This window comes from Muntiacus reevesi, chromosome 18 (genome assembly GCF_963930625.1).
Source record: "Muntiacus reevesi chromosome 18, mMunRee1.1, whole genome shotgun sequence".
Lineage (NCBI taxonomy): Eukaryota > Metazoa > Chordata > Mammalia > Artiodactyla > Cervidae > Muntiacus > Muntiacus reevesi.
In genome coordinates this window covers 14,753,504-14,779,760 of record NC_089266.1, presented here as the reverse complement: position 1 = coordinate 14,779,760, position 26,257 = coordinate 14,753,504, and the positions used below count along the sequence as shown (strand labels likewise).

The 26,257-nt window shown below is 56.8% G+C and overlaps 1 protein-coding gene across 1 annotated transcript; it reads left to right on the top strand.

The window, feature by feature from the left end:
- Positions 1-178: 178 nt before the first annotated feature.
- On the top strand, positions 179-22,770 carry KCNH6 (potassium voltage-gated channel subfamily H member 6). Its single transcript, XM_065910102.1, has 13 exons — positions 179-254; positions 1,073-1,303; positions 6,645-6,806; positions 7,030-7,235; positions 10,468-10,893; positions 12,489-12,888; positions 14,345-14,544; positions 14,744-14,996; positions 17,804-17,997; positions 19,677-19,761; positions 20,262-20,430; positions 21,989-22,175; positions 22,495-22,770. The coding sequence occupies exons 1-13, from the start codon at positions 179-181 to the stop codon at positions 22,768-22,770; spliced, it is 2,865 nt and encodes a 954-aa protein (XP_065766174.1).
- The last annotated feature ends 3,487 nt before the right edge of the window (positions 22,771-26,257 follow it).

The window sequence follows — 26,257 nt, the reverse complement described above, 5'->3', positions numbered from 1 at the left end:
GCGGCGGGCCGGGGAGGGCAGCAGAGGGGTAGACGCAGGCGGGCGGGCGGGGCACGAAGCCCTGCGGCCCTCCCCGGGGGCGGCGCCCACCGAAGCCGGACGCCGCTGAGCCAGAGGACAGGCGGAGAAGCAGGGAGCCGGGGCGCTGCTGGCTCCGGGCAGAGGCCGCGGCCGAAAGATGCCGGTCCGCAGGGGCCACGTCGCGCCCCAAAACACTTACCTGGACACCATCATCCGGAAGTTCGAGGGCCAGAGTGAGTGTGTGCGGTGGGTTGGGGCATGATCTGGAGCCCTGGTTGGGTGGCAGGAGTGGCCGGACCCTTTACTAACTTCGAATGGAGCAGGGTGGGGGGTGTCTGATGCCGAACGCATATCCTTCCCTTCAATGTCCGGGAAACACTTTCTCCTCCAGCGAGCCCCTACTTTTAGCTCCAACGCCACCCTCCTTTCCGCTGCACGGTGGGCAAAGTGCAGCTCCCGGCTTCACCCCTGAGTTGTTTTCCTGCCCGTTCTAAGCCCTGACCTCCCCTTGTATCCCTGCCATGCTTCCCTCCTGACTCCCCCACCCCGCCCCCAACTTCCTCCAGAGGTTTCCTTTTCGCCCTCCGTTTCACCTCCTGACCAAGCCACTCTGGTCTTTCTAGAAGCTCACCCAGGCCGGGCCGCATCTGGTCACACCCCTGCTCCCTCTTGCCGATCCCTTTCCCGGCTCCAGGAAGCCTTGGGTCTCCCTCCCACTTCACTGACCCCATTACTGCGCTGGTTTTCCTACAATTCCCAGGCCTGACTCCCCTTCCCCCATTTATCTGGTCACCGTCCTGCTTCCCCCTCCTGACCATCCCCTCATTACTCCCAGGAGCCCCATGGCCTTCCCCCATGACTCTGGCCTTCTTGGTCTTCCCACCCTCCCCAGACCTGACTTCCCCCTTCCTTCATTTTGATCACGGCTCTGCCTGCATCCAGATCCAATCCCCCCGCGCACACACACGCCAACTGCTCCCACAAGTCCCTATGATCTTTCCCTCCCTACTGCCTGGTCCTAGTTGCCATGGGCTCCCACCTCCCGCCCCAGGTCGTAAGTTCCTGATCGCCAATGCTCAGATGGAGAACTGTGCCATCATTTACTGCAACGACGGCTTCTGCGAACTCTTCGGCTACTCCCGAGTGGAAGTGATGCAGAGACCGTGCACCTGCGACTTCCTCACAGGCCCCAACACCCCTCGCAGTGCCATGTCCCGCCTGGCGCAGGCCCTGCTGGGGGCCGAGGAGTGCAAGGTGGACATACTCTACTACCGCAAGGATGGTGAGGCACCCTCAGGCCACAGATTCTGCGAGGCAGGCTTGGCCCCTCTCTTGTCCAGGCAGAGCGGTCATGGGAAGGGCACCGACCCCGGGGACCAAAAGGCCTGGATGAATCTTGTCTCCTCTCTGGGCCTCTGTTTCCTCAGCTGTATGGAGAAAGTGCTGGACCCTGGGTGCAGTGCCTTCCGAGGTCCTTTTCAGGGGCCAGGGACGAGGCTGAGCCACCAACTGGTCCTGGCCCCATGCAGGGCCTCCCACACCATCGTCCCTCCCCCGTGTCCCCGGTCTCCTGGCTGTCCACTCTGTCACTGTCAGCCCCAGCTGTCAGGCAGCTGGGACGGAAATTAACCTTTCCTCATCTCCGTCTGCTCTGGGGATTAGGGGAGGAGTCACCCCCTCAAGGCCTCTGGGGCCAGGCAAGGCATGGGGGCGGCTGGCTTGAAAAGAGGAGTGGGTCTGTCTCAGGGACCCCAGCTCCTTGGGGAGACAGGACCCGGAGTTGGTGCTGGCCCTGGAGGCTTGTCCAGTTTGGGATATTACTGCCAGCCCAAGCTACTGCAGACAGAACAGAAGCATAGGGTGGGGGCTGAGGATAAGAAATTCTGGAGCCCTTCAAGCTCCTCCCCTTAGTACTTCAGTGTCTCCACTGGGTCTGTGGGGGGAGGAAAGAGATGGGTGGGAACTAGGGTCCCCAAAATCCCTTTGAAATCACCTGGATCAGTGGCCCCCTCAGCCTGCTTCTGCATCAGAATTACCTGGAACTTGTTTTCCAAAACACACCTTCCCTAGAGAGGGGCTGACTCAGAAATGTGTGTGAAGTGAGGCCCAAACAGGTGTATTTGGAAAAATCTCCCTGGCAGCTTAGCTGTTCTGTCAGGTTTAGGAACCACTGGCTTAGATTAATCGCTCATTTCATAGATGAAGAAACTGAGCCCAAAGAAAAAGAAAGAACTTGGCCAGGATTCTACTGTGTGGGTCCTAGCTGGGACCCCGAGTCTCTGGATTCTTCCCTCAGATATATCTGGTCTGAATAATCCCAACAGCCTCTGTGTTCCGAGGCGGAACTTTGGGGGAAGGAAGCCCGAGAAGAGGGCCCTCCCTGGGGAAGAAAGCATGAGGGCCCCTGGAGTGCAGGTAAAGGGCAGGCACCTTTGGACTGGGGCTGACGGTCCCGGTTGCAGGGGCCTGGTGTGTGTGTGGGCAATGAATGTATGTGTAAACCTGAGTGTATGTGTGTGTGTTTAAGGTGTTTAAAGTGCTTCTTGGGCAGGTCCTGGCTGTCCCTCTGGCTGTCCCCTGCTGCCTCCACCCATGTGAATGCAAGGGTAGTGATTAGGGGACTAGGAAGAACCTGACTTACTTTGGGAGCACTCACAGGGTTAACAAAGTCAGAATATTTTTAAAAGCTGTGACCTCACCTCCTCACATCATTGCAGAGAGGAGGTGACAGTCAAAGGAGTGAGAAGGGTCCCAGGGGAACAGGATGGGACGGGAGGAAATGACGGAGGACAACAGGTCCCTCTGTCCCTCTCCTTGACCTCAGAGCCCTACCTGGGCCTGAGAGGGGTAAGAACTGATCATAGATTCCTAGTGATGTCAGCTCAGGGCTCTTAGGGTCTCCTCAACACCCTGTGTCTGGGCTGGGAGCCGAGGTCAAGGTCAAGCCTTGACCCTCTGAGATCCTCAGATCTTCCGAACTCTGTTGGCGTCTTCTAGCAGTCAGAAGGAGCCCTAGAGACCTAGTCTTAGAGGTTTTCTGTGGGTGAAAATGAAAAGTTAGCCACATACCTGTGCATTGTGCTTAGTCACGCAGTCGTATATGACTCTCTGCAACCCCATGGACTGTAACCTGCCAGGCGCTTCTGTCTCCCACACTGCAGGCAGATTCTTTACCATCTGAGCCACCAGGGAAGCCCATCTTGACCTATTATAGTCCAAGACCTTGAGCACCTTGGACCTGCCTGAAATTGGTGTGAAACCCAGAAAGGGGAACCTTCTGGCAAGCACTCCCCTAAGAGAAAGATGTGATGCTCAGATAACTTAGGTACACCTTCTGGTCCACTCTAACCACATGATTGTTTTTTTGTTTTGTTTTTATCATATTCACATGGCTCTTATAGTTCTGCTGAAGGGCATCCTAATGGTTATTTTTTTCCTTCCTCAGGTCAATACCTCCTCTCCCCCATCTTCCATTGATTAGAGGAGGAGTCACCCCCTCACCCCCTACAGAATTCTAGCTGATTTATAATCCTCTTCTCCTCTAAAGGGGTAAACCACTGACAGTTCTCCAAGTTCAAGTAAAGAGTCTGTGGCCATACACCTCCACATTGTGCATCTGTGTTAAGCTGGGCTCAAAGAGGCCAGGGCATTTGACAAAAATTACCCCATGAGACAGGGCTCAGAGACCCCTGAGAAACTGGCTCTGCTGCCATCTACCTTCACTAGGAAAAGTTAAGAACCTAACAGCTAGGAAGCCTGGGGATGGCCACAAGACTTGAGCTAATGAGAGTCTGGAGGGAGGCCTGGAGAACAGTCCTACCACTGCCCCCACAGGGGACCTGCCAGAGGGGCCCAGCCCTGCCTGCCTGCCTTGGCTGAATCGTCTTCTCTGATGACCCCAAACCAGAGAGTTCCTTAATCTCCAAGCCAGACTCGAGGGAGCCTGGGGCTCCTCCAGTCCTCAGCTCCAGTTCAGGAGGAAGGACATGGGCGGAGGTCTGAGGTCCCCGTGTCTCCTGTACACTCAGCCATGAATGCCAGAGATACCCGGCGGGGAGGCAGAGTGGAGCAGCCGCACTCCTAGTGGCGGCCTTTGTGGCACCAGCTCTTCCCTGAGGGCTCACCACAGGCCGGATGCGGGTGCAAAGAGATGGGGGTGATAGACAACAAGACAGCCTCCACGGGGAGGGGCGGGACTATGAGGAACTGAAGGAAGGGGCGCATCTAAGAGGCAGAGAAGAGCCGAGAGCAGTGCGCTGTCTGAGGGGAGGGACGAGACCACTGTCCAGGGTCAGAGAGGTGGCCCCGAGAGGAAGCCCTGCAAGAGAGGGCGAGCAGAGCCTGTCGACCACCCTCCAGGATCAGGGCGAGGGCACAGGAACACTACCACTCCCAGGCACCCCCTAGGGTGAAACACTCATCCACTTCTGGTCACCCACACCCACTCACTCGTGAGCAAGGACATGAGTGCTGTGCTTAGTCGCTCAGTCATGTCCGACTCTTTGCGACCCCATGGACTGTAGCCCGCCAGGCTCCTCTGTCCATGGGGATTCTCCAGGCAAGAATACTAGAATAGGTTGACATGCCCTCCTCCAGGGGATCTTCCCAGCCCAGGCATCCAACCTAGGTCTCCCGCATCGCAGGCAGATTCTTTACTGTCTGAGCCACCAGGAAAGCCCAAGACAGCTTAGGGATCAGGAAAAGAATGCTCTGATCTCATCCGAATCCTCCTGTCTCCATCATCCCCAGGCGGCGAGTGTGAAGGTCGGGTAGGGGGTGTTACATGAAGCCGCCCTCCAGCCCTCACTGCTCTGATGGGCTAGTCTTTGGTTCACTCTCAGCTTCAGTTTTCCAAAGATAGCATCAGTGGGTACAGGCTGGGCCTTGGCAGCCCCCAGAAGCATAGAGCCTGGAAGCCCTGCCCAGCTCTGCCAGCTCCCCACCAGGCCAGATTTCCGCAGTGCCAGAGAGAGTGAGAAGAGAGAATGGCCTTGCGGGTGGTGTTTCAGGCCACTGGCCAAGGAGGCTTCCTGGGTGGGTCCCAGCACCCAGGCCTTGCCATGCCCTGGGCTGATGAAAGTGCCAGGCTCTGGTCTGGGAAGCAGGCTTACAGCCTCACGAGCCCAGGAGTGGGTCTCAGAGGCGAGCGGGCGGCCTCTCCTCGGTGTGGATGTCTCCCCCGGGGCCAGCGCGGCAGCTGGCAGATGGCTGCCTGGTGCTTGGGAGTCCGGGAATCTGATCCGGGAGATTCTTGCTCCAGGGAGGAAGGTGGGAGGGAGGATGTGGACAGCTCGGCTGCACCCCAGCACTGAGGGGGTGAGAAGGTGCCCAGGGAAGGGAGCACCAGAGGGTGATGGGGGAAGAGGGATTCTAATGGACCCCAAAGTAGTAATAGCCTCCCACCCACTCACATTTACACTCATTCTTTCATTCACCCAGCTAACAAACAACACCTGGGACAGGTCCTGGCCTCCAGCAAACAAGATAGACAAATCTGCCTTCTGCTAGTCATGTTTACCCAAGTCCCCTGCCCTTAGTTAGCATCCTTGGACCTGACACCCATCAACATTGAACTGAGACTTGGGATGACCGGGTACCATGGAGCGGGGCTCACAGGCGTCCGCCCAGCCTGCTGCCTGGGCTCTAGGGAACATGGCAATTTCAGCTTGTTTTGTTCCATTCACCTATGGGAGAGGGAGCAAGACCCTGGAGCAGAGAAAGAGGGACAAAAGGGCCAATGGCTGGGTCTGGGGAGCCTGCGGTGGCTGGGCGAGTGGCAGGGGAGCCTGTCCCACCCCCACCCTGCCATCTACCTCCCTCTCCCTCTGCAGCGCCCAGGCCAGAGCCCCACCTGCCTCACCCCTAGTCCCAGCACCTCTGCCTTGAGACCACAGGCCCCTTCCTGGTCTGGAGCTGCAGCCTGGCCCTCCAGTGTCCTTGGCCCAGACAAGTCCCCATCCCTCCGTTGTGTATGAGAGCGCAGGGCTCCCCGCTCCATGGCCCCAGCCCTCCCTGATGCATGGCCCAGCCAGTTCCGGCAGGTCAGTTTCTCAGAAGCCCAGGCCCTGCAGAACAGGGGTCCGAGGATGCCCTCCAGGGCTCCGCCGTGCACCACCATGGAGCTTAAGGCCTAAAGTGCCAGCAGGCTCAGTGCCCAGCTCTGGGTGTGCTCTCAGTGAGTTCCCTCCAGCATCAGGGGAGCAGGACATCTTTGGGGAACAGGAATACAGGAGCTGAACCCAGGGCCAGCCAGAGCTACATGGGGGTAGGAGACTCGACCTCCCCTCCCCACTTAATCCACCCCCATCTGCTCAGCTTTAATTACAGCAGAAGCAAACCTCAAGGTTAAGCCCCGAGCTGAGGGCCGAGTGTGGACTTGGGCCCGAGGCTGCATTATCTCCTAATGAGGAGCTTAGCGGCTTTCTCCACCTCGGCTCTGTGGGTGGGGCGCTGCTGGGCAGTGTCACCAACAGCTCTGGTCACTCTGTGGGTCTCCTCCCCCACCCACGGCTGCTCTCAACTTGACCTTAACCCAACCCCCTGCCTAGCTTCCCCAGGCCAGGTTCCTGCAGGAGAGGACCCCTCCGGTGACATCCCATCCTCCCTTCCCACGGTGTTTGCAGCCTCCTGCTTCCGCTGCCTGGTGGATGTGGTGCCCGTGAAGAACGAGGACGGGGCGGTCATCATGTTCATCCTCAACTTCGAGGACCTGGCGCAGCTCCTGGCCAAGCGGGGGAGCCGCAGCCTGTCCCAGCGCCTGCTGCGACAGAGCTTTCTGGGCTCTGGTGAGGAGGGGAACAGATGGGGGGGAGGGGAGCAGGTGGGGGGAGGGGCGGGAGCAGGGGGCGGGGCGTGGGAGGGGCGTGGGGAGGGGCAGGTGGAGGGGCGGGGCAAGGGGAGGGGTGGTGAGGGAGCGGGGAGGGGGGCAGGTGGCGTTTGTGGGCGGCAGCATCAGGTGTCGCATCGGGTCCCCAGCCCTGACTGCTCTGACCCCGGCCTTGGTTTCAGACGGCTCTCATGGCAGGCCGGGGGCGCAGGGACGTGGGGCGGGCAGGGTCAAGTACAGGACCATCAGCCAGATCCCGCAGTTCACACTCAACTTTGTGGAGTTCAACCTGGAGAAGCACCGCTCGGGCTCCACCACGGAGATTGAGATCATCGCGCCCCACAAGGTGGTGGAGCGGACCCAGAATGTCACCGAGAAGGTCACCCAGGTGCGGCCTGCAGGCCAGGGTGGGCGGGGCCGTGCTGGGCCCCACAGTCCCTTCTCAGGCCCAGGCTCCGGACTCCTCCCGGGCTGGGGGAGCAGAGGGAGCCGGCCTGCCCAGCCCTGGTGTCTGGTCTGAGCTCCAAGCCTCTTGTCCTGCTAGAGTCTGATTCCTTAGACCTGAAGGCCCACCCTGAGATTCCCACCCTGACTCCCAGCTCCTGGAGCCAGGGGTGGGTGGGTCAGCAATGCCATATCCTAGGCCTGGAGGACCCGGGAGGGGGAACCTGCAGGACACCTTGGGGCCCGCCCAAGGCTCTGCCAGTCCCAGAGAAGGAGAAGCAGAGAGAGGAGGTATCAAGGGCATACTGGGAAGAGGGTGGGGAGCCCCAGCCCTGCTCCCGCCCCTAGCCTTTGAGGTCGCAGCCAGCCCCTAGGACAGGATGCTTCCGCAGTCCATGCAGCAGGGTGGGGGGTGGGAAGCCTGGCATCTTCAGCTCACTTGGCGCGGGTCCCTGGGGAACAGCCAGAAAGCCCTCAGCCCCTCCTTGGCCAGCCCAGGGCAAACTGCCCTGGGTCCTCTGTTCCAGCTGACCACACTGTCCCTCCTCCTGGAGCCTAATGCCCCAGTCCCCAGCTGACCTCTCCAGACGGAAGTGCAGAGAACACTGCCCAAGGTTCAGGGGCCCTGCCATTGCCTGCTATGTGATCTTGGGCAAGAGACCTGTGCCTTGTCTGGACCCCAGGGTCCCATCTGGAGGAATGATTTGGACCACATGGTCTCTGAGGACTCATTTGACATTGAGGGCGCTGGCCCTAGGAGACGCTGAGAGGTGCCTAGGCCAGGACTGAGCAAGGGGGTGCAGAGCAAGATCAGGGGCCTCCTCCAGCTCCCCTGGGACTTTGTTCCCTGAGGGGATGGAGCAACTCTTTGCCTCCCTCACCCTTTCACCTGAAGCACCCTCTGTGCTGGAGCAGGTGGGCTGGAAACTCCTTGTGACTCAGCCACTCACCAAGTGCAAGAGTCCTGGGGCAGAAAAGACCCCAGGCTGTAGGGCTGGGCCGTTAGACATCAGGCGGGGTGCGGGGGGCCAGTGACCTGGGAAGCCCACCTAGCTGTGCGCCTGGGACCCTCAGGTTGGTGACGGGGTGTCAGGCTGGAGAGTTGTGTGTGGTCCCTGCCCCCACCCAGCTTGTCCTGCCCCCTACCCCAGCCCCTTTTGGCTTTACTAACCCACCCCATGTTGCCCCTAAGGAGGGGAGGAGCCTGCCAGAGCTCAGGGGAGGGGCTGGCATGGCCCAGAGCAGGGAAGTCACACGGGCCTCAACCAGAACTCAAAGGGCCTAGAGGGCCATGAGCCCATACCTGGGCTCCCACGTCCTGACAGCTCTGGAGTCACTGGGAAGGCCCCGGGTGCTGGCCCAGGAGGCGGTGGGAGACTCCGGAGATCTGTGGTGGGGGCGGTGGCACCCCGACTAGAAGCCCCTAGGACGGGGACACTTCTTCTGACCCCGCCCTCTGAGTTCTGACCGCCTCCCTCCCTCTCTGCGTGTTCTGCTGTTTCTGCCTGGTTGGTCTTGAGCAGCCAGGGGTAGATGTCGTCATGACGACACAAGTTCAATGCTCATTCAGCTCCCCTTAGTTGAGCCCCCACGTGGACACAGAGAGGGGCATGCCGGACGAGGGAGCTGCTGCTGTGAGTCAGTGGAGATAACTGTGCTGTCAGGGCGTTTACAAGGAGGTGGGAGAAAATTAAAAAAAACCTGGGTCAGGTCTGTGCAGGGTCAGAGGAAACTTCCCAGGGAGGTCAAACAGGAGCTGAGGCCAAGGCTGAGCAGGAGGTCCCTGCAGGGTGAGGACACTGTGGCCCCTCCCAGGGGTCTGGATGGCAGATGGGGGACCGTGTGGTTGAAATCAGCCTTTGGGTGGATCTTCCTTACTGTGATCCCATCTGCTAATGGATCTGGCTGGCAGGGCCAGAACCTTATGTCGCAGATTTTCTTAAACCAGAACCATCTGCAGGGCCCTATCCTGTCAGGGAGGGGCTGGGATGATGATCCATGGGACACCTCTCAGGCCCCATTCTTGTCAGGGCAGTGTCTGACACTGGATGAGCAGAGAGGTGTGATTATCGAGTGTAATGGCATGTGCCATCAAGATGCACTAGCTTGGGACTTCCTTGACAGTCCAGTGGTTAAGACTCCGAGCTTCCAAGGCAGGGGACACAGGTTCCATCCCTGGTCAGGGAACTAAGATCCCACATGACGCGTGGTGCTACCAAAAAAAAAAAAAATGATGCACCAGCTCATTTACTTGGTACAGCCAACAGCCCCGTGGTGTTTGTGGTCCTTTGTTGTCCCCTTCTGCCAGTGAGGGAACTGAGGCTCATAGAAGTTACAAAACCTGTCCCAAGACAAACAGACAGCAATGTCAGACCTGAGATCAACCTGGGAGGTCTGGCTACAAAAGGCAAGCCTTCTGCTCCCAGCTGTCTCTTGTGTTGAGCAGCTGGGCAGAGCTTGGGCATGTTAGGCTGGGTCCTGGTGATTGTATGTTGGCCGAAGTCTCAGAGGTGGGGTTCTGAGGGGCAGAGCAGAGGGGGTTCAGAATGTAATGATCAACCCCTCCTTGGACATGTGCAAAGTAGTCAAGGCCACCAGTATCCAGACCCATCAAGGGTCCAGATTAACTATACACCCCCAAAATTTGATTCCTTCTGTGGAAGGCTCTGAGAGTTGGCCCCAGGCTGGGCCCTCACTGGTCCAGGCCCCAGAGGGCTCTCAGGAATGAAGAGGCTACTTTGGAGGTGACTTGTTCCCATGGGAAACCTGACCACTGGAAACTTCCCAAACCCACCAGACAGACTAGTCACCCCCTCAATTGGCCTGAACCTGGCCCTCCCCTCTCCCCTCCCCCAATCCTGTCTTCACCTACTCCAGGCTGGCCTGTTTATGGGGGAGTTCAAACATGGGGTCACTATTAGAGCTGCCCCCCTCCTCTGGAGCCCACCTCCTCTCGTCAAGTCCTCCCAGCACTCCTGTCCTCTTATGAACTACGTGTCCGTGTCCTACGGGCCACACCCCCATCTTTGCCTCATCCCCTCTCCCCTGCACCGCCCTGCCACCCACCCTTTCCCACATCTCCCTTCCTCGGCCTCATCCCTGCATCTCCACCCCTCCCAGAGCCATCTCCCCGGCAGGGGCCACCCGGCTGACCTCCGCCCGGTCCCCACCCCCAGGTCCTGTCCCTGGGAGCGGACGTGCTGCCGGAGTACAAGCTGCAGGCCCCTCGCATCCACCGGGGCACCCTCCTGCACTACAGCCCCTTCAAGGCCGTGTGGGACTGGCTTATCCTGCTGCTGGTCATCTACACGGCCGTCTTCACGCCCTACTCGGCCGCCTTCCTGCTCAGCGACCAGGACGAGTCTCAGCGCGGGGACTGTGGCTACACCTGCAGCCCGCTCACTGTGGTGGACCTCATCGTGGACATCATGTTTGTGGTGGACATCATCATCAACTTCCGCACCACCTACGTCAACACCAACGACGAGGTGGTCAGCCACCCCCGCCGCATCGCCGTCCACTACTTCAAGGGCTGGTTCCTCATCGACATGGTAGCCGCCATCCCCTTCGACCTGCTCATCTTTCGCACTGGCTCCGACGAGGTGAGCGAGCCCCGTCCAGGCTGGCCCCCGCCGCGGTCCCCTGTGCCCCGGCCCTGGGTATGGGGAGTACTTGGCATGGGGCACCTTTGCCGAAGCAGGTGGTGGTGGGAAGGAGGGGCCTCAGACATCTGTCACCTCCCAGCCCTGGAGAAGGAGTAGCTGGGGCTTCCCGTAGGTCTGGATGCCCTCTCTCTGTTCCCGAACCCTGCCCCTTCTGGGACGGGCACGCCCATGCGGCCCAACCGTCCTGCTGATTTCTAAACCACAGTTACCCTGGAAATTCACAGGCTGCCTCTCAGGGCAGCCTGACTGCCTCCTCAGCCCCAGCCCCACCACTCCACCCACTCTGCTTCTCACAGCTGACGGGAGGGCATTTTCATGCTGTTCTCGTAGCTTCTAGTCCCACTCTGTCCTTTCGCCCCATCTCCTTGGGATCAGCTTTTTTGTTGCTGTTGTTTTAATATTTATTTATTCATTCACTCATTCATTTATTTATTTGGCTGTCGCGTCTTAATTGCCACCTGCGGGACCGTCATTGCATCATGCGAGATCTTTCGCTGTGGAGTGCGGACTCTCACCGACTGTCTCGTTGGGGCTCTTAGGCATAGGAGTTGTGGCTCGAAGGCTTAGTTTCTCCACAACATGTGGGACCTTAGTTCTCTGACCAGGATGGAACCCGTGTCCCCTGAATTGCACTGTGGATTCTTAATCACAGGGCCGCCAGGGGAGTCCCTTGGAGTCAGCTTTCCACTCAAATAGCTTACCTCCTGTGTTCCAGTCACACACCAGTCACCTAACCTGTCCAGCACGGAGTGTCCATCGTGACTGCGTGCTCCCATGCCCACCCACCCACTTCCAGCAAATCTATCCCCAAGTCCTCTCCCCACCCTTTCCACCTGCACTGGCCCTCCCTGGACACGGAGTGGCCTTCCCACCGCCTCTGCCCCAGCCCCACACCTGCCAGCCTCAGCCCCTGCACACAGGAGCCAGAGCAAGTTTCAGATCACTTATCTGACCTGACCCTCATTCAATCCAGTCTTCAGAGCTTTCAGTTCTCCCCAGCAGCTTGGGATAAAAGCCAAGCTCTTTGAGGAGCCTGTGGCCGCAGCAGCAGCCCCTGCCCACCTTCCAGGCTCATTCCTCTGTGCTCCCACCTGCAGCACTACCTTTGGTTCCCCAGGTGGACTGTGCCATTTCACGGCCATGCCTTTGCTCATATTGCTCCCTGTGCCTGGAATACCCTTTCCCTCTCCCTCCTGTCTGAAGACCCAGCTTCATCTTTCAAGACTCAGCTCCTGTGTCACCTCCTCTAGGAAGCCTTCCCTGCCCTGTCACTGCAGACTTTTCCTCCCCTTCCTCTGTGCTCCCCTTCAACTTCTGTCCTGGCAAACCATAAAGCTATTTTGAGCTTTAGGCTGAGAGCTCCTTAAGGTCCTGCATGGGGTCCCACTGCCGAGAGCCTGGCCCAAAGCAGGCTTTCCATAAGTGTTTGTTGAATGACTATGTGACCACACCCGCAAGGGAATAAATGTGGTCCTACGCGCAATCTCTCAAGGGCTGACCCCAGCCCTGGGGCCCCCTCCCTGCCTCTCCAGACCACAACCTTGATCGGACTGCTGAAGACAGCGCGGCTGCTACGGCTGGTGCGTGTGGCTCGGAAGCTGGACCGCTACTCTGAGTACGGGGCGGCCGTGCTCTTCCTGCTCATGTGCACCTTTGCGCTCATCGCGCACTGGCTGGCCTGCATCTGGTATGCTATCGGCAACGTGGAGCGGCCCTACCTGGAGCCTAAGATCGGCTGGTTGGACAGCCTGGGCGCGCAGCTCGGCAAGCGCTACAACGGCAGCGACCCAGCCTCGGGCCCCTCGGTGCAGGACAAGTACGTCACCGCCCTGTACTTCACCTTCAGCAGCCTCACCAGCGTGGGCTTTGGCAACGTCTCCCCCAACACCAACTCTGAAAAGGTCTTCTCCATCTGTGTCATGCTCATTGGCTGTGAGTGTCCGGGGCCTTACCCACCAATTCCAGGTTGAGTTTTGTAATGAGATATAACACAGTAACAATTTCTGTGATTGGCAGGTCCTAAGTTTGCAGCACAATGAATTTTTGCATGTGTGTACACTAACTGTGGGCTTCCGTGGTGGCTCAGACGGAATCTGCCCGCAATGCAGGAGACCCAGGTTCGATCCCTGGGTTGGGCAGAAGGAAATGGAGAAGGAAATGGCAACCCACTCCAGTATTCTTGCCTGGAGAATCCTATGGACAGAGGAGCCTGGCGAGCTACAGTCTATGGGGTCACACAGAATTGGATACGACTGAGTGACTAACACTTTCACACTAACTATATACAGAATCTGTGGCCCTCAATATATACCAGGGATCAGGGCCAACTGCCTCTTTTTCAGGGCCTCGTGCAAAATGAAAGTGTGGAGCCCTTTGTTTAAAATATTATTAAGTATTTCAAGACAGCAAGAGCAGAGCACTAAACCAAAACCCAGGGCCCTTCTTAGCACAGGTCCACATCTATGAAGTTCTTGCCAGGCACTTTTCTTTTCAATATATGTTTATTTGGCTGTGCTGAGTCTTAGTTGCAGCATGCAGGATCTTTAGTTGAGGCATGTGAACTCTTAGTTGCAGTATGTGGGATCTAGTTCCCTGACTAGGAATTGAACCGGGGACCCCTGCTTTAGGAGCATGGAGTCTTAGCCCCTGGACCATCAGGGAAGTCCCTGTCAGGCACTTTTCTAAGTCCCGATCAGAGGTCCCTGTTTTGTTCTCATCACTACTCCATGACAGCCATAGTATGAGCTGTTTATAGACCAAGAAATTGAATGTCCTAACTTGCCAGGGGTTACAGAGAGACCCAATTCCAGCCCAGGGGACAGACTCCCAGAGAACCAGCTCCCAGGGCTATGTACTGTCAAGCCTCACATCCTGCTTCCTGCCTTTCAAGACACGCGGCCTAGGAACAGGAGAGGCAGTGTGGAATGTTACACCTAGATTAAGTTGTCATGTTCAGAGTATTTAGAGATGTGAAAGCCCAGAAAAACAAAAACAACGGGGGGAAAAGGGTGAAAACAAGAGACCAAGAGTTTTCCCTTTATAACATTTTTACAACTTGAAAGAGAAAACAAATCTGAACTAAAAAAAACCCATTGCCCTAGTTCTTTCTTCTCAGAAGTTTAGCCTATGGGGCCCCGGAAGCTGCCAAGAGGCACAGGGTGGAAGGAGGAGGGCAGAAAACCCAGGGGTCTTTGATCCACCCCCCACCCCCACCCCCCGCCCCAGACACCCTGGCACCGTCCTGGACACTTCTGACTTTGCCCTGGACAGAGGGGTCCCTGGCAGGGGGATCCCAGGGTGGGGGACGCTGGAGCAGGCCTTGGGGTGGTGTTGTGACCTGGCGGAGATGCTCTGGAGCTCAGCCCCGCATCCCGCCGCCCTGCCCCAGCCCTCATGTACGCCAGCATTTTCGGCAACGTGTCGGCCATCATCCAGCGCCTGTACTCGGGCACGGCGCGCTATCACACGCAGATGCTGCGGGTCAAGGAGTTCATCCGCTTCCACCAGATTCCCAACCCGCTGCGGCAGCGCCTCGAGGAGTACTTCCAGCACGCCTGGTCCTACACCAATGGCATCGACATGAACGCGGTGAGCCCCTGCCGCTCGGGCCCGGGTGGGGCGGCCCACCTCGCTCAAGTCCCAGCTCTGGCGAATGCCCCCGGAGCAGGGCGGTGGGGGGAGACCAAGGTCCCGCAGGCACTGGGCGTCCCCAGAACCCTCCTTACCTCCCGCTCCCCCAGCCCCCGGCCCTGGCCGCACCCCGCTGGACGCCCCTGCCGCCCCGCAGGTGCTGAAGGGCTTCCCGGAGTGCCTGCAGGCCGACATCTGCCTGCACCTGCATCGCGCGCTTTTGCAGCACTGCCCCGCCTTCCATGGCGCCAGCAAGGGCTGCCTGCGCGCGCTGGCTGTCAAGTTCAAGACGACGCATGCGCCGCCCGGGGACACGCTGGTGCACCTCGGCGACGTGCTCTCCACGCTCTACTTCATCTCCCGCGGCTCCATCGAGATCCTGCGCGATGATGTGGTGGTGGCCATCCTCGGTGGGTCGGGCGGGGAGGGCCGGGCTGGTGGTGGGTGGGGTGGGGGAAGTGTCCTGTCTGGACCAGGCTGTTACCTGGGACGCTGATGGCACCTGCCACGTGCTGAGCATGGGCCACGGGGGTGCTTGACGCCCAGCTCACGGAATCCTTCACACCAACCCCGGCCACAGGCCCCATTTTCGTGATAGGCAAGTTGAGGCTCAGAGAGGTCTGGTAGGTGGACAAGAAGGGATTCCAGGGCGGGGGAAGTCCAGGCAGGCTGCGACTTTCTCCTGCCCTTAGGAAGCTTGGGGTGAGAAGTCAAGGACTTGTCTCGGGTGGAGGCGGGGTGGTCCCTGCAGCTGCAGGGATAGCTGGACTTCGGAGGAAGGATAAGGAGCTCTGGACAGGGGAGAGACTGGGGGCCCACATAGCCTCTGCCGCTCACCTTGGGCAGGTCACTCATCTTCCACGCCTCCCCCCTGCACCCCAAGTCCGTCAGCCTCCCCATCCCCTGGTTCCTCTGGCCAGGCTCTCCTCCACCCAGTCCTCTCCCTCCAGCCTGCCCTCGCTCTCTTCTTCCACTACATCCTCACCTGGGCCAGCTCCTTGCTCTCATGATCTCAGCCTCACCTATGCCACAAGGACCCCCAGAGCTCTGTCCTGGCCCCAGTCTCTCCATAGAGAGGAAAATTCCATTTGTCTCCAGATATGGCCATCGTTACATTCCATAGGCAGACCAAACAGTTTATCTCAATCTGAAATCATCATCTTCCCTCAAAGGCAGCTCCATGGGCATCCCCGTCACTGTGAACCTCCCACTGCCCGGGCCAGAGACCTGGGAGTCAGCCAGGGAAGTACCCTCCTCCTTTCCTGGCCCACCCCCACCATCCAGGCAGCCACAGAACCCTGTCTGTTCCCTGCATTGAGATCTCTCTGTCCCATACCTGTCTTCTTGTCCCTGCCTGGGCCCAGTCCTTAGTATGTCCTTCATGGGCAGGTGTCAGGAGCTCCTTTCCTGCAGCCTGAATCTAGTGTACCCCAGACTCCATCTTCCACCTGCCAGTGACCTGAAATTCACATCTGGGCGCAGTCTTCTGCTCAAAATCCTTTCGTGGTTCTTCATGACCCATGGGACAAATGTCAACCCCTGTGCACGGCCCTCCACATTCTGGCCACCCCTAGGTCCTGCCACCGTCCCCCTGGTGGTTCATGCTCCAGCCATCAAACTGCTTAGTTCTCTACCCCTGCCCATCTGTCCCACCCCTGTGCCTCTGCACATGCCACTCCGTTCAGAGCACCTGCCTCGCGCCCGTCCCGGCAGGCCCCAGGCATCCTTCAATGCTGAACTCAAGCTCAGCTCCTCTGTGAGCCCGTCCCTCATTCCCAGCCAAGTTTAGAAGTGCCATCCAGGTGGAAGAGATATAATTATTATTAATAATTAAGAAGCCAGTCCAATTTAAGTTTCAGTTAGAGACATGAACTCTCATTTTGTCCTGAGAAGAAATGGACATTAGGTCATAATCCTTCATGTACTGGAAAACCATCACTTTATAATGTTGCCCAGATTTCTAGCTGCTGGGTTTCATATGTGACCCTGGAGAGTCCCTCCCTTCTCTGAGCCTCCTCAGTCCCCTCCTCGGTAAAAGACCTTTTATCCTGTTCTCCTGGGGGCCCATGTCCTGGCCTTCATCCATCATTGAGCAAACACTTAGCACTCCTTGTGCAGAATGGCCAGGCTGGGGGCTGGACTTTCCTGTGGGAAGTGGCCATGATAATCATGGTCTGTGGCACTCTGGCCCTGGGTTCTCTGCCCCGAACCCTGACTGTGCTGCACAGATCACAGCCTGCTTCCTCCATCCGATTGCCTTTTTCCTGGAAGACCAGTCCTCCTAGACTCTCACAGCCCACCCTCCCCTCCAGTAGCTCTGTGAGACCCCTCCCTGCCTCCAACCAGTCCTGGTGGAATGAACCCCTCCCTCTTCTGTTGTCCCATTGCTCTTGGCGCCTACTTGTTCTGAAGCTCTAGAGATCATTCTGTAATCTGTCTGTCGGGGATTTGGGGGCGCTCCTTGTGGGTGGGACAGAACCCTAGTCATGTTTTTATCCTGTGGCTAGCACAGTGCCTGGCACCAGAACGGCCCAGCACCCTCACCACTTGTCCCTGTATCCAGCCCAGGTCCACCCTGTGACATCGTCCATCCTAACACCTTGCATCTATCTGTCTGGTGCCTCTTGCTCTTCGAGGCACTTCCTCTAGCATCACCTTTGCTCCTCTGGACCACCCGGGGTAGGGGCGGCCAGGGCAGATATGGTTATGGCCATTTTAGAAATGGGGACACTGCGGTGCAGAGAGGGCCATGCTGGTCACTTGGCCCCACAGTGGGAGTGGGAACCGAAGAGAGAGAAGCCTGAGGTGCTGTCCCAGGGAGCTGGGTGCTTCTGACCCCTGGTCCCCGCCACTCTGCAGCTCTGTGGCCAGCCAGAGAGGAAGAGGTTGGGCAGGGAGACTTTGGTGTCTCTTCTGTCTGCTGTTCCCTGGGTAGGAGTATAGGGGCAGTTCCCAAGCAAGTGGGAAACAGGAAGGAGATTCTGGTAGAAGGTGGTCTCAAGGATCCTGGAGATAGCAAGGGGACCCACAGGTTGGGGTGGCAGGGGTCTCTGCACACTCCCTGCCCTCAGCCAGCATGTCCAGCCTTGTTCCAGGCCCCTGCCTGGCAGGAACCCTGAAGCTGGGCAAGATCAAGGTTAAGAGGTCCTCAGGGAGGCTCCTCAGAAGAGAGCAGAGAGCCAGGCCCTGGAGATTCCCCCGCCCCTCTGGCTGGCAGGAAAGAATGACATCTTTGGAGAGCCCGTTAGCCTCCATGCCCGGCCGGGCAAGTCCAGCGCAGATGTACGGGCCCTGACCTACTGTGACCTGCACAAGATCCAGCGGGCAGACCTGCTGGAGGTGCTGGACATGTACCCTGCCTTCGCAGACAGCTTCTGGAGTAAGCTGGAAGTCACCTTCAACCTGCGGGACGTGAGTCTGGGCTGGGTGGGCCGGGTCGGGGGTGGCCCTCGGCCAGCCTGTAATGGGCCATGGCCAGTCAGCCTGCTGAGCGCTTGGCCTGCTTGGCTGGAGAGGACCCGTCTGACCGCTTCCCTTCTTTTCAACCCCCCCTCTTCATCCTTTGTCATAATCACTTCTGTGCCTCCCATGGCCAACATAATGCTAAGTATGAAGATAGCTACCAATTACGGAGCACCAACTATGTGGTAAGCACTGGGCTCCTTCTACATGATTTCATTTAGTCTTCCTGCAGGTGGTGTTATTATCCCCATTTTGCAGATGGGGAAACTGAGGGTCCTAGCAGACAAATGTCTAAAGCCACACAGTCACACAGTAAATCATATATTCAGTGGTGCAGCCAAAATGGGACTCAAGTTTGTGCATCTCCATAGCTCAGGCTTTTCCCACCACATCCTTCCAAGCTGCAAGGGGGGCAGTGGGGGCGGGCAGCAGTGTCTGCCATCCACGAGCTCACAGTCCAGATCACAGAGGTGTAAGCAGTGATAGAGCAATCTCTCCTCTCAAATTTATCACTCAGTGGAGGAGATTATAATAACTCAAAAAGAAGAAGAAAAAAAAAGAAGAAAGAGCTAAATAGTTTTCTTTTTTCTTTTTTTTTTTTTTTTGGCTTCAGCAAGCAGCTTGTGGGATTTCGGTTCCTTGATCAGGGATTGACCCTGGGCCCAGAATCCTAACCACTAGGCCACCAGGGAACTCCCAAGAGCTCCATAGTGAAGAACCAAGGCAGTCTCAAGGGTGTGCAGTGAGACCAAATATCTGTGGAGCTCAGGGTGGCCAAGGTGTGGGACAGCCAGCACAGAGTGGAAGTGCCCAGAAGGGTCTGTGTGCCGGGGAGGGTCAGGAACCAGCTAGTGGGAAGGAGGGGGCAGGTGCACCTGGCAGGGGCCACAGTGGCTGAGGCCCGGGCACTGAGCCCCCAGCCCTGGCCTCAGGCGGAGGGTTCCGCTGGCCCAACCCCGCACCCAGCGTCTGGAGGTGGAGCTGAGGCAGGCTTACCTGCTCCAGACGGCCCTCCCCACCCTGCCCTATGCTGTCCTCCCCTCCCCAGGCTCTCCTCTTCCTGCCTGGCCTGTCTAGGAGGCCTCTTGTGAGGACTCTGCCTTGGTGTGGGGCAGGGGGGAGGGGGTGCCCAGCTACTAGGAGACATCAAATGGCCCAAGTGCGCAGTGGCTGGACACTTGAGCAAGAGGGCTGTGGTGTCCATGGCCTGGGACATCTGCAGCCCCCGGGTGTCCCCAAGTCCTATTAGCAGGGGGGTAGGTTGCCAAGGGCATGGATGAGGGCATCCCTGAAAGGATTGGGGCTTCCAGACTTCCACCCCTCAGGGGGAATTGTCACATTGCGGATCCCAGGGTTCTGAGGAAATGGAAGGAGAACAGCTCCCCTGCCTCTCCCACCCCCACCTTGCTGCTCAAGGCAGCCTCTCGCAGGACTCCTTGGGGTCTGCCCGGCCCTAAGCCCCTGGGCATCCTCTGCCAGTCCACGCTGGAGAGGAGCTGCTGGGAGCACGCTGGGGGGGCCCAGCTGCCTGCAACCACCCTCACCTAGTTGCCACGGGGGTGGGGGAGGGGAGAGAGGCCCGGTCCCGGTTGTGTTCCCCATTACTTGATGCTCTTGTTCCCCACAAGGCAGGCGGTGGTCTCCAGTCATCACCCCAACAGGCTCCAGGCAGTCAAGACCACCAGGGCTTCTTCCTCAGTGACAACCAGTCAGGTGAGCAAAATCGGCCCCCGCCAGAGTCTGTCCCTCCCGGGCCCGAAAGCCCTGCCCAGCCTCCTGGCCCTTGGCAGGTCCTCCCCATCCTGCCTCTCCTAGGAGAGACCTCCCCAGGCTCAGCACCGGAGGCCCCTGCGCCCCTCCCCCGGGTCCTCGGAGCCTGAGTGAGGGCTGCCCCCAGGGGTGGATACCGGCCCATCAAGGTACTATGGGCCCCGCTAGGCGGCAGCTCCCTGGACAATGAGGCCGGGGCTGGACATCCCCACCCGGTCAGCCCCCCCAGGCTGGGGCCCTACCCCTACTGCCAGGGCTACAGCCTTTTGGGTCCTAGAAGCCAGGCCTCTTATGGGGGCAGGACATCCAGGGAAGAAGATCCACTCCTTCCCACTCCGTGTTCCCATAGCAGGTAGGGAATGGGGCCCGGGCTCTGCTCGAGAAGGCCCACCTTGCGGAACCAGCTGGACCTTGGCTCAAGCTTCCCTCTCCACCCCCTGCAGGTGCAGCCCCTTCCCTGAGCATCTCAGACGCATCTGGCCTCTGGCCTGAGTTGCTGCAGCAAGTGCCCCCCAGGCCAAGTCAGAGCCCCCCAAACCCTCAGGGAGACTCAGACTGCTGGCCTCGGGAGCTAGGCTCCAGGCTAGAGCAGCTCCAGGCCCAGATGAACAGGTGGGTGACCTGTGGGCAGGGATGGGGCAGCCACAGAGGGCAGGCCTGGGGCAGGCTAGGTACGGGCGCCCCCTCCTGGTGCCTCGGGGACATCGCTGGGTGTCCCGTGGGTTTGAGAATGAAAGCGAAAACCTGAAAGTGAAAGTCACTCAGTTGTGTCTGACTCTGCGACCCAGGCAAGAAAATACCTGAGTGGTAGCTGTTCCCTTCTCCAGGGGATCTTTCCAACCCAGGGATCGAACCCAGGTCTTCCGCATTGCAGGTGGATTCTTTACCAACTGAACCACAGGGGAAACCCAACGGTTTGAGAATGGCCAGCCCCTTTTAGCTGCAGACCTCCCCAGCCCTCTCACTGAAGACAATTTCTTGGATGACTTGTCCCAGCAAACCTGGAACATGCCAAGAGGGGAGAGGGGTGTGTAACTTCATGCTGAAACAAATTCTGTGGACCCAGGATTTCCTTGGTGGTCCAGGGACTAAGACTCCATGCTCTCAATAGGGGGGGCCTGGGTTCAATCCCTGGTCAGGAAACTAGATCCCACATGCTGCAACTACGAGTTCTCATGCCGCATCTAAAGATCCTGCATGCCACAACTAAGACTCAGCGCAGCTGAATAAATAAATATTTACATATTTAAAAAAAAAATACCATGAGCCCTTGGAAAGGGGTTGTGGCCTGTGGATGTCAGGGCTGTGTGGCAGAGTGAGGGCTTAGGGGCAACACAGTCCTGGGTTCAAATTCTGGCTTGGTAACTTAGCAGCAATACTGTGTATAAGTAACAACCACTCTGAGCCTTGGTTTACCCTTTTGTGAAGTGGGGGTAACCAGAATACCTGTGTTGAAGCTTCATGATGAGGGTAGAATGTCTCTTTCATAAGCACCCTCTGATAAACAGTGATAAGGAGAGCTGAGCATTAGGCTGGTTTTTTGTAACTGTGGAGTGGGGGTGGGGTGAGTTCTCTGGTTACCAAGGCAGTACAGGCGTGTTTGGGTTACCTTCACCTGTTCTATAAGTTGTACTGAAACATCTACTTAAGTTCTTTCCTTAGTACCATTCCGTCAAATTAAGTAATTTGGTACCCACCCTGCCCCCTAAAAAAACTTCACTCTGAGGACTAAATGATGCGTGCAGCTGCCTGATCACTGTGATTATCAGAGTCAGGAATGTACTAAGGGGAATTTGGGTGGAGGCTGTAGATTGTAGGGGATTCCCTGGTGGCTCAGACATTAAAGAGTTTGGTCTGCCTGCAATGCAGGAGACCCGGATTCAGTCCCTGGGTTGGGAAGATTCCCCTGAAGAAGGAAATGGCAACCCACTCCAGTCTTCTTGCCTGGAAATCCCATGGACGGAGGAGCCTTGCAGGCTACAGTCCATGGGGTCACAAAGAGTTGGATGTGACTAAAGTGACCTAGCATTCACGCATGTAGATTGTAGCGGGGAAATGGCTTCATCCAGCAGGGACAGCCTGCAGCCTACACAACTGATGGCTGCCCTCAGGCCCTAAACTGGTCTTGCCAACCCTGACCCTGACCCTGACTGTGGGGTCTGCCTGGCAGGCTGGAGTCCCGCATGTCTTCAGACCTCAGCCGCATCCTGAAGCTCCTTCGGCAGCCCCTTCCCCAGGACCACACTGGCTACGTCTTGGGAGCCTCCGCCTCCAATGACCTGGCCTTGTTCCCTGCAAGCTCAGCGACTCAGAGTCCAGGAACCCAGCTGCCCCGGGGTGACCCACCCCCGGCACAGGTGAGCAGTGGAGGGGACCCCCAGGGGCTTGCCTGGCGGCGGCTGCATGGCTTCCCCCACCCTTACCTTGGTCTCAGTGGTCATCTGGCCCAGGGCCTTTGTGGCCTGAGAGCAGCTGTGACTTCTGCTGTCCTCCCGTATGGTCTGAGTCACAACAGGCAGCCTGGACAGGTGGCAGCAGAGCCCAGACTGTGACAATGGACTCCACACCAGGGGCTGGGGCAGCAGGATACATCTCCTGCTGGTTCCCAACCCCGAAGTCAGGACGGCCTGGGGAGGCTCCCCACCCTGCTTGCCCCCCTCTTTCTTGACCCCCCAGATGCCCAGCTATGGTGACATGGATGAATGGAGGCCGGAGCTCAGGAACTCTTCCTCTAGGATGCCCCCCTCTGCCATGGAAATGGACAGACTGTCTTCGGAACAGAAGCAGCCCGAGGGGCTCCCGTCACCCCTGGTCTCCCCTCTGTGTCCCTTGGAGGTACAGGGGCTTGTCTGTGGGCCCCGCTTCCCCTCCCTCCCTGAACACCTCAGCTCTGTGCCCAAGCAGTTGGAGTTCCAGAGACATGGCTCAGATCCTGGGTTTGCAAGGAGCTAGAGCCTCTGTGCCCCAAGATTAAAAATAGAAAGCACTATGAAGGAACTGAATGTGGGTAAGGTGATAGTTAAGGATGTGGGGGAGGCAGACAGCCTCTAAACTAGCCCTTCACCTAGAGTAGCTACAAACTGCCAATCCAGGTGACCCCGGATGGTGCGGGTGAAGAGGCTCGTGACTTCCCCCAGTCTCCTCCAGGGCTCTCTTTAGACAGCAGGGCTGGTGGAGGGTGGATGAGCCTCAGGCGTGGAGGTAGCTACCAGGACAGAGAGCTTAGGAAAGAAAGGAGACGTTTCTGATCTTTTCTGTGTGAGAGCCTGGCTCTGTGCAGAGTCCAGTCACCTCCCACCTCAGAACTCTCCCCCACAATGCAGCCAAGCCCCCAGGGTTGGTCAAGACCTCCTGCGGAGAGCCTGTGAACCAGCTAGAGATGGGAGTCTCCTCTGCAGTGGACGCATCAGGGCCCAGAACTCCAGCCCTCAGCCACCCTGCCCTTGATGGTTCTGTGATGACCTTTGGGACCTAGTGGGCAGTAGAGGGTCTCAGAGCTAATAAAGTCTGCATACTTCACGTTGGGCTGGGTGTGTAACTTGTCTGAGGGTCATCAGGTCCTTGATGGGGCTATAATCCTGACAGTTGTGATCTTCTTCCGAGGAGCTGTGTGTTAGGGACCTGAAGGTGACTCCACCGGGTCTTGGAGCCCCCGGAGTAAGGGGCTCTTAGCCAGGCTGGGGTGAAGGGAAGCAGAGAGACACTGGCATGATGGCCACAGGGAATCATGACAAGAGCTAACACTTCCAAAGCACTCTTCTGTGTTAGGGGATATTGTGCTGGCTGCCCTGCAGATATTGTCGACTCTTTGCAACAAGCCTATGGGGTCAGTATTATTATCTCATTTGAGAGAGAAGGATCAGAAGTAGAGAATCGCTAAGAAATTTACCCAAGCAAGAGGGGAACTTCTGGGGTGCTGGTACTCTTCTGTTTCCTGATCCAAGTGCTGATTGTATGAGTGTGTTTCAGGTTGTAAGAATATGTGCACTTTGTGTAGATTATACTTTGATTTTAAGAAAAAGAATATTTCGCAAAAATATATCAAAAGGAGGACATAATTTCAACCCAACTACTCCACTGAAATGGGTTGTTGTTCAAAAAGTCACAGGTCCTGTCCTTTTTCCCTAAAAGAATTTTGAAAATGTATTTCTCCTTTATACATTTTTAGTTGACATCTGAAGTACTCCATGATAACTTTAAATAGTTGCAAACGACATAATTGCCAGTGTGTTGTAAATATTGACACTTTATAAACTGTTGCATTTATATTGATCCATTTAGATCCAAATAGCAGTGATTCCAGAAGCCAATATTGGGACTTCCCTGGCAGTCCAGTAGTTAAGGCTCTGCACTTCCAATGAGGGGGTGAGGGTTCGATCCCTGGTTGGGGAATTAAGATTCCCACATGCTCTGCTCTGCCCCCCACAGAAGTCAGTATCATTCATTTTAAAAACGGGAAAACAAGTTCTTCTTTAACACTGTTCCTTTTTCTCTGCTCATGTGTGTGCTGTGCTTTGTCGCTTAGTCATGTCTGGCTCTTTGCGACCCTATGGACTGTAGCCCTCCAGGCTCCTCTGTCTGTGGGGATTCTCCAGGCAAGAATACTGGAGTGGGTTGCCATGCCCTCCTCCAGAGGATCTTCCCAACCTAGGGATCGAACCAGTGTCTCCCACATTGCAGGAAGACTCTTTACAGTCTAAGCCACCAGGGAAGCCCTTTCTCTGCTCATAATTTCACTCTATTTCATTCAAAGTTTACCCAACATGTAATTTATTACCATGCTTGAAAGTATATTATTGATAACCTTATCATATGTGTTTGTGACACACACACACACACACATATAGTTTTTAAAAGTAATTGTTTCTAACCTTACTAAGGCTTTAAGGGTTACACTTATTAGTACTGGGTTTTTCAAAACAACATAAATACTTCTATTTAAATTTTTATAGAAACTAAAATTTTATTGACATACACCTCTTAAAAGAGGGAATTTTTCTCTCAGTTCATGTGAGTGGATAAATATTTTTTTGTTACAGTAAAACATAAGCCCAGAGAAACCTGTTCACATAAGGAAGCAGATGGGACTTTAAGGGGGTTGTTATATATTTAACAGTGGCACTCACTTCTTTGAATTCTGAGTTGTGTTAACAATCACATCATTAAAAACTATACTTAATGATGTGTTAAGTCGCTTCAGTCGTGTCTGACTCTTTGCAACCCTAAGGGCTGTAGCCCGCTAGGCTCTGCTGTTGATGGGGTTTTCTAGCAAGAATACTGGACTGGGTTGCCATTTCCTCCTCCAGGAGATCTTCCCCACCCAGGGATCGAACCTGAGTCTCCTGCATTAACAGGCGGGTTCTTTGTACCACTAGCGCCACTTGGGAAGGCCCATACTTAATGTTATCACCTAACAGTTCATCACAATTCTCCTTTAGTTGTGTTGAAAGCACACCATTGGAAACCATTTAAATTATAAACAGATGTTACCTAGAATCGGACCTTTCTCCATTTCAAACTTTAGACACAGATACAGCATTTAGGGCTGTATTAGCAATTGCTTTGGTACTGCTAGCGGGAAGGATGAAATGGGTGGGAATAAACACTGAGAGCCACGCTGGTGTGGCTACCGCCTGCTGAGGACCGACCCTAGAACTGCGAACATTTTTACAAGGAGAGCGCACGAAAGCCGGACTGTAGCTGGGCCTGGGCCCGAGCACACATCGGTGTGTCCATGTGAAAACGGTGTGTTCGCGGCCTGCCCTTGGGGCGCTGGGGAACAACATTACGGCTTAACTGGGACGTTGGCACGAGCGGGAAATTAAAGAGGTTCCCGTTCCGGCACACTCCAGGCAGCCAGGACACCGAGCTCAGAGCCCTGAAATACAGCAGGTCCTCCGGTAAAGGGAGAATTTTCATTTTTACTCGACAGCGTGAAGTAGCCGCTGGGAATAGCAGCTGCAGTGGGGAAATGAAAGCAGGTCACACAAAAGGTCTCACTCTCAGACACTTGGCCTAGAACTTGGAGGCCTGCTGCCTGGCACGCCAGCCACTTCGCCACACCAGCCGCTTCGCCACCCACGCCCCCATTCACCCGCACTGCGCCGTTATCTCTCTGACTGATATCTTTGTCAGCCAATGATCTTTGGGATTGTGTAAGCGCCTGCCCCGCCTCCGGAGTTGGGCAGGGCAAGTAACTGAAATGACAAACACTTAGGCCAATAGCAAGGAGGTATCAAAAGCTAAGGGCACAGTAGCCAATGAGGGGAAGGAACCGTTCGAAAGGACGTGTCAGGCAGCCAACGGCCAGCGGCGCTGCGGGGGTCGCGTGGCTTCCGTTCCTAGAGGGCGGGGCAGTGTCTCAAACGGAAGGTGGTTGTTGTCCGAGCCAAAGCTGGTTTGAAACTGGGGGTCGGGCCCGGCAGTCGTTGTCTGTTGC

Coding starts and splice junctions, on each gene's coding strand:
- KCNH6 (XM_065910102.1), top strand. CDS start 179: ATGCCGGTCCGCAGGGGCCACGTCGCGCCCCAAAACACTTACCTGGAC. Junction 1,304..6,644: donor ACTCTACTACCGCAAGGATG/GTGAGGCACCCT, acceptor CGGTGTTTGCAG/CCTCCTGCTTCCGCTGCCTG. Junction 19,762..20,261: donor CCTCAGTGACAACCAGTCAG/GTGAGCAAAATC, acceptor CACCCCCTGCAG/GTGCAGCCCCTTCCCTGAGC.